Below are 7,854 nucleotides of genomic sequence, written 5' to 3'. Positions count from 1 at the left end.
ATCATTTCTTCGGTGTTTGAGAACTTTCAGTTCTTTAACAGTTTCCTCAGTGTGGCCACGAAATCACTTATACTTTCCCCCTTTTTTTGATTCTATATATAGAAGTCGTTCCGGTTTGCCAGGTACGATGTGGTAAGGTCAAAATGCCCTTTCAATGCTCATTGCAGTTCGTCCCAGGAGATGTTCTCTAGATCTTCTGCAACGAGGGCTTCGGTTAATTCATTGAATCGCAATAAGTCAAGAAGTAAGCCTTCTTCTTCACATCGGATTCTGCATGCATTCCGTTCACCACCAGATTTAGGTTGAATCTTCCCATGTATGAGGACCACTTCTCTTTGGTTGGCTTGAATGGGATTGATAGGGGTCAGTGGGCCATGTTGTTTCGCTGTCAGTCTGAACGGTCGAGTTAATGAGTCAGCTGGGAATTGGCCGTGGTGTCCCATGAGGTCCTTTGTCTTCCTCAGCATCCCATCCTCGTCGCCAGTGTTAAAAGGGCGCGGACGAGGAAGGAGCAGACTCAGAAGTGCGAGGAACTCTTTATTTACAATTGGAATCAAAAAGCCAATAAATGCAGCCAGCACCGGCTTTTCATAGCCAGCGCTGTCCAACACTTCAGCCACTGACAGGGACCCAATCTTCCCACCAGCGGCTGAACCAATAAGTGGAGTCTGATATCAGACTCCACTTTGCATATGACGTGAACTCGTGTAAATGTAACATCATACATATTTAACAACATGACTACAACTGATGGGAGGAATGTGGCTGGGAGGTTAAATTTGCATGCTCTGTCTAGTAAGGAGATAATATATATCTGAAAGGATAATCCAACAGCTCATGGGGTATCTAGCAAAAACTAAAAAGCCTGTGTCGTCCACATTTCAATTCTTTTGAAAAAGGAGGATCCCTTGAATAAATCTTTCAAATTGTTTAGAATTTTTCAGACCTTTCTCTTTTAATATTTAATTATGTAAGATAGTTTTATATACCTGTCACTTTCTACTTCCAAATAAAATAAATGTAGCAGAGCACAGAGCCAAAGCAACCTGTTTCAATAGCCACAAAGACAATTTCAACTTCAAAAGGATAAAACATTTGTAAATCTCTCTGGGAAAGGTCCCACAGATTCTTTAGTATAAGTTTTTTTTTAACTAGAAGCTGGATTACCACTACTGTCTACAAAGAAGATCAGATCAAAAGTTTTGAGATCAATCACCCAATCCCAGCATGTTCAGCCTTAATTTCTGATAATGCCTAGCATTAAAGGATTTCTTTCTATCTACCTATCTATCTGTCGTTAATCTTTTAATTATCTCTATCTTTCATCTATCTGTTGTCTATCTATCTATCTATCATCTATCTATCTATGTTGTCAATCTTTTAATTATCTATCTATCTATCTATGTCATCAATCTTTTAATTATCTATCTATCTATGTCGTCAATCTTTTAATTATCTCTATCTTTCATCTATCTGTTGTCTATCTATCTATGTCGTCAATCTTTTAACTATCTATCTATCTATCTATCTATGTCATCAATCTTTTAATTATCTATCTATGTTGTCAATCTTTTAATTATCTATCTATCTATCTGTCGTCAATCTTTAATTATCTCTATCTTTCATCTATCTGTTGTCTATCTATCTATCTGTCTGTCTATCTATGTCGTCAATCTTTTAATTATCTATCTATCTATGTCGTCAATCTTTTAATTATCTATCTATCTGTCATCAATCTTTTAATTATCTCTATCTTTCATCTATCTGTTGTCTGTCTATCTATCTATCTATCTATCTATCTATCTATGTCGTCAATCTTTTAATTATCTCTATCTTTCATCTATCTGTTGTCTGTCTATCTATCTATCTATCTATCTATCTATCTATGTCATCAATCTTTTAATTATCTATGTCGTCAATCTTTTAACTATCTATCTATCTATCTATCTATCTATCTATCTATGTCATCAATCTTTTAATTATCTATCTATCTATGTTGTCAATCTTTTAATTATCTATCTATCTATCTATCTGTCGTCAATCTTTTAATTATCTCTATCTTTCATCTATCTGTTGTCTATCTATCTATCTGTCTGTCTATCTATGTCGTCAATCTTTTAATTATCTATCTATGTCGTCAATCTTTTAATTATCTATGTCGTCAATCTTTTAATTATCTCTCTTTCATCTATCTGTTGTCTGTCTATCTATCTATCTATCTATCTGTCGTCAATCTTTTAATTATCTCTATCTTTCATCTATCTGTTGTCTGTCTGTCTATCTATCTATCTATCTATCTATCTATCTATCATCTATCTATCTATGTCGTCAATCTTTTAATTATCTATCTATCTATCTATCTATCTATCTATCTATCTATCTATCTATCTATCTGCTGTGGGTTGTGCACCAGTTATGCCCTTTCCTGGAGCAACGGTCCCGACTCAGTCACTCATGCCCTAGTCACTTCCTGTCTTGATTATTGCAACGCGCTGTACATGGGGCTGCCCTTGAAGAACATCCGGTGCAAAATGCAGCAGCCCACTTGGTTTTGTGCAGACTCTGGCGTGCACATATTTCACCTCTCCTGCAGGAGTTGCAGTGATTGTCGATTTGCTTCTGGGTACAATTCAAGGTACTAGTTGTCACCTTTAAAGTCTTTCATGGCTTGGGACCGGGTTATCTGAAGGAACGTCTCTTGCCGGTCACATCTACCCGACCCATTAGAGCGGGGAGGCAGGCAATGTTGCGGGTCCCATCCCTAAGGGAGATACACCTGGTGGGACTCAGAAGAAGGGTCTTCTCTGTGGAGGTTCCCTCTCTCTGGAATATCATTCCCCCAGAGATTAGAATGGCCCCCACTCTAGCACTCTTCTGGAAGGCACTGAAGACCTGGTTCTGCCAGAGGGCCTGGGGAACCCAGTGCAGGATGGAGCCCATCAAATGGCTTGTGTGATCTGCTGTTGGGTGGGTGAGGGTTGGGGGGTGATTTTTTTTTTTCCAGATTTTGTTCTATTGTACTTTATTAATTTATTATGCACTACTATTACTATTAATCTTCTCATCACTTCTTATCACCCATCCCTTTTCACTCATGATTGCATCCTTACTATTTATATGGACTGTTTCCTAGGATGATTTGATTGCTTATTGTACCCTATGACTATCACTAAGTGTTGTACCTTATGATTCTTGACTCTCAACAAATATTTTTTAATGTATACAGAGAGCATTTGCACCAGTACAAATTCCTTGTGTGTCCAATCACACTTGGCCAATAAAAGAATTCGATTCTATTCAATTCTTTTTGTTAGGTTTTTTATTTATTTTAAATGTTTTACATTCTGTAAGCCGCCTCCAGTCGCCATGGGCAAATAGGCAGCAATACAAATTAAATAAATAAATAATAAAGCTTTGTTCTGCGGCATTATGGCAAATGAAAAAAGAGAGTGCAACTGCTGGCAAATAGGTTTTCAGCAGAAGCACTACTGTTCAATAAGCCTACTGGGAAGTTTTTACTAAGTTTCCCCTCCCCAACTCAGCTCTCGTAGTAATTCAAGTCTTCTGCACATTTACTTGGGAGAAAACACCCCAGTGGAATAAATTAGCGTACGTTTATTCCAAGGCAAATATGCTGCAAACGAGCCAGCCGTCTCTCCTGCCTTAGATCCTATCTTTACAACGAATGCCGACTCTCTCTCTCTCTCTCTGTGTGTATACATACACGTACTTGTGTTGCCATGCTGACCTCCGCTGGTTTACAAACCAGGATTATGACGCCACCCTCGCCCCGCCCCCTGCTCTCGATCTCAGAGGCCCCGCCCACGCTCCTCGGCCGCCGACGTTAAAATAGCAGGCGAGTCCACCGGAACGCAGACTCTTTACATACAGGGGGGAGGAAAGAAAGATGCAGAGGAGGAAACCTTTTCCACGAATCTCCTTTTTCGCGGCTTTCGCACTCTTATATCCCCCTGCGATACTCGAGCTACCACAGAAGACTCTGGGCCGGGAGGAAGAGCCGCAATTCTCCGTCAACGCGAAACCCCTTGAGGTGTCTGCACCCCCTCTTTTGGTGGGAGCGGTTGGACGCGCCCGGCGCGCGTCATCCATTGTTTACAAACCAACCGCAGCACCAACAACAGCGTTGGAGAAGGCAGGGAGCGTGCGGGAGAGGGCTCGCTTGGCAGTTACGAGCGCCGGCGCTGCGGTGGCCGCCCCAGAAACAGCGTCGCGTGCCAAGCGAAGGGGGAAGCAGGCAGGCGAGCAGCGGCGATGCCTTGCCGGCGGCCGGGCGGAGAACGCTTCCTATTCCTGGAGCGCGCCGCCGTCTCTTTGCAGAGCGGCGCCGGGACGGCCGGCAGCGGTTCCAAAGAAGTGGACGCCTTGGTGGCCAAGCTGGGCGAGGTGCTGCAGTTGAGCTCCCAGCACCGGACGCCGGCGGCCCCCCGTCTCCTCCCCAGGCACCACGGCCGGGACCGAGTGGCTCCCTACTCGTCCCCGAGAAGTCTCGGCTTCTTAGCCTCGCTACACCATCGCAACCCGCCGTCCCACCCGCGCCAATCGCCCTCGCTGCTCCTCTGGCCGCCGTCGCCGCCGCCGCCCACTGCGGACCAGAAGGGCAGCCCGCGGGTCTCCAAGCAGCTGTGCAGCCGGGGCTGGTTACGGAGCTCCGCTCGGGCTGGGAGGAAGCAGCCCCGTCGCCACCGCTACCGGTCGCTGCTGCCCGCCGGCGACGAGGACGGGGACGAGGAGGACGGCGACCCTCACCGCCTCCTGCAGCAGCTCATCCTCTCCGGCAACCTCATCAAGGAGGCGGTGCGGAGGTTGCAGTTGGCGGCTTCGACGGCGGCCGAGACTTCTTCCACCACGGGCTCCCCGGGCTCCGTTTCGTCCGCCGGGAGCTGCTGCCGCTGCAGTAGCAGCGACGGAGACCCGGGCTCAGCCTTCGCCGTCGCCTCTTTGCAAGCCTTGCCCTAACGCCGCTTCTTCCCGGGAAGGCGCCGTGGGAAAGAGACCTCGTCTGGTTGGCGAGGTGATCCCGGTACGCGCGGGGGAGAGGGTCGCCGAGGCGGCGGCGGCGGCGAGCGAGCGTGACTGCAAAGTGCCCCCAGAGGCGGATTGTTCAAGCTTCGGCCAGATACTTGAAGCAGACCCTCGCGGGGGCTTTGCCAGGACTTTCAAGCGATGCTTCTTGCTCGCTTTTTCAAATGCTCTTGAGCCACTTGACGATCTGCTACTTACTGTTCCTCTTTCGGGGAAACGAAACGAAACAAAAGACAGAGGTGCTATTGCGGTTCCGGACGGTTGTCCTCCAGCCTCCCGCCCGGCCGTTGATCAGTCCCGATCCCGTCCCCCGTCTATTTCCCCCCGCCCCCTTGCCCGACCATCCGGATCTGCCTTCGGTTGCTGGAGTTGGCGCCTGCCACCGGGGCGCCGAAACCCTACCTCTCTCGCTGTCTGCCCTCCGTGCGGGAAGCGCAAAGAAGGGACCACCATCCCGCGTGGCATGTTGTGTGGCGTGAAATCCTCGCGCGCGCGTGCCTGGATGCGCGGGGTTAGGGCACGAGCTATTGAATAGTCAAGACCTGTCCACGGTCGGGAGGGGAGGAGGAGGAGGAGCAGTGGACGCCGTAGTAAGACACTGCTGGACACTAAAATATAATCCGCTTTGGATCACCCTTCCCTTCCCTTCTCCATCTTTTCTGGCGAAGGTCACCCTTTTTTTTCCTGCCCCCCCCCTCCCCCGGTGTTTTGGTGTCTTTGCTGTGTTCCCCAGGCAGGTGGCCATGGTACTGTAACCCTATCCCTACTTGTTTTGACTGGGCTGTGGGCAAACCCTGTGTGTTTTGTAACTGGGAATCTCCTGAGGACAAACACGTTGGTCCAAGCTTCCCACTCCTCTCCTCACCCCACCCCCGCTTCTTTCCCAAAGCTCCTCCTCTCCTTGCAAGCTGGATTTTTCAGAACGGGGTCATATTTCAGCAAGCTTTCTAGGAAAACTACCCGGGTAATTATTATTATTTGGTGGGGGGTGTCTCCAACCAGAAAAGAGCCCAGAGATTTCCTTGTTGATTTCTGTAAATGTAATGGCAAGTCAATATGCCCCCAAAGAAGGAAATAAATTCTTGCCCCTGTTTCTGATTAGCTGAAGAGGAAAATTCCATTTCTGAAGACCCCTGTCTGCACCCTCCCTTCTGCAATTTCTTCTCCTTTGGGGCATTCATAGTTGTTGTTGTTGTTTTTTAAAAACAAAACAAATACAATACAATCTATATGAAGCCATTAAAAAAAATAATCTAAAAGCTAGAAAGCAGCTGGCTTCAACTGAACATTATCAGAGATTGTGGCTGAAGAACTCTGTTCACAGAAGGTAGCTCATCACAAGCTTTTAAAAATAAAAACAATAAAATGTGTGTATATATCTATATGCGTGCGCACACCCTCTGGTTTAACAGGAGCAGTTGTGGACTCAGTATGTGTGTATAAGTGCTTTTACGCATATTTATATATATACACATATGTACACTTCGTAACGGAGTGTTGAAGTTGTGTTCCTGGTTTTCAGGGGTTGTCTTTAATGTGTATTGAATAAACATGGTAGACTTTATATATTAAAAATGGAGTCTTTTGTGTCCTTTGTCCTGGAATGGTTTATGATGCCTCCTTAATGTGCATAACCAATTATTTTGCCTATTGCTGAGAAAGCTGGTTGGTTGGTTGAGGGTGTTTTTTTTTAAACACAACTGGTAGAGGGTGCAGTAGAAAGATCTGGTTAGGATTTCTGCACTACGCCAATCAGTTCCTTTGTTTCCTGCCAAACACGATTCTGGGCATTTTTCTTCATATTGCTCTTGATACTGCCTCTGAATGCAATAATATTTGAAAACCTCTTAATTTCACCCTGCTACCCCTCCCTCTGAACACTTTGTGGTAAGAGAAGGAATGACGCTCCTGGGCCCCTTGCAGCAGGTCTTAACTTGATTACAATTGAGCTCCAGTGATCTTGGATGAAATCCAGATCCACTGACATCACTAGACTGCTCTCCATTTGAAGTATTTAAGAAGAGCAAAGCTTTCTCTAGATGCCAATTAAAATAAATGCCAATTAAAATATTTTCAGAACACTCGTTTGACATTTGCTTTGGATTAGTAACTTTAATTCAATTTAAAGTATGCCTGCTTGCTATTTTACTGTTTATCTCTGTCCCAATTTCAAACTCAAAATATCTTCCTTTGTGGTATATGATTTTGTCATAAAGTGATAAAGCATACGCCTTTGTTAAGGCAATAAAATCAAAGGGCATCATTTGCTTGGAGTTCTGCATCCAGAATAGTAGGAAAAATAGATTTTTAAAAGGCAGTGGAAGACTATTAGCAAATAGTCCAAAGAAAATGAATCATCTTGTTTGAATCAATAAATTATAAGAGCTGCAAAATATAAATTCTGTAGAAGCATATATATATGTAGATATATATATAAATAATATATAACAATTGAATAAAAATCGTGCAGAAGTGATAGATGTGAGTAATAAGCAACATAAAATCATGTTCAATACTTTTATTATGATGAAATGACATTACACAAAAGATGACTTTGGACCTTCAAGAACTCTTTGTTATGCAATTGGATTAGGGGAATACAATAGTCTTCTTTTAAAGTTAAGTCTTCAGCCAATCTTTTGCAAATCTGGGTTTTCTATCCACTGACCATTTATCCTAATATTTTTCTGCCTATGGCATATTTTCAACTTTGACAAGATGTCAAAGATGTGTGGACTTGAACTACCTGGCTCTGGAATTCTGAGGGATGAATTCCACATATCTTGAATTTGCCAACTTTTATGGTTTCTA

At 44.6% G+C, this 7,854-nt stretch overlaps 1 protein-coding gene across 1 annotated transcript; it reads left to right on the top strand.

Moving 5' to 3' along the window:
* Positions 1 to 3,308: 3,308 nt before the first annotated feature.
* Positions 3,309 to 6,618, top strand: LOC113439903 (GSK-3-binding protein-like). The gene has a single exon (XM_026705959.2). It carries the CDS (start codon positions 4,273 to 4,275, stop codon positions 4,975 to 4,977), a length of 705 nt encoding a protein of 234 aa, XP_026561744.1. The 5' UTR covers positions 3,309 to 4,272; the 3' UTR covers positions 4,978 to 6,618.
* Positions 6,619 to 7,854: the final 1,236 nt, after the last annotated feature.

The sequence above is a fragment of the Pseudonaja textilis genome, chromosome 3 (genome assembly GCF_049901715.1).
Source record: "Pseudonaja textilis isolate UNSWEBS1 chromosome 3, rPseTex1.2, whole genome shotgun sequence".
NCBI classification, from domain to species: domain Eukaryota; kingdom Metazoa; phylum Chordata; class Lepidosauria; order Squamata; family Elapidae; genus Pseudonaja; species Pseudonaja textilis.
The sequence above is the reverse complement of the archived record's forward strand: the minus strand, read 5'-3'. Positions and strand labels throughout refer to the sequence as shown.

Excerpts from the sequence above, each read along its gene's own strand:
- LOC113439903 (XM_026705959.2), top strand. The coding sequence starts at position 4,273 with ATGCCTTGCCGGCGGCCGGGCGGAGAACGCTTCCTATTCCTGGAGCGC.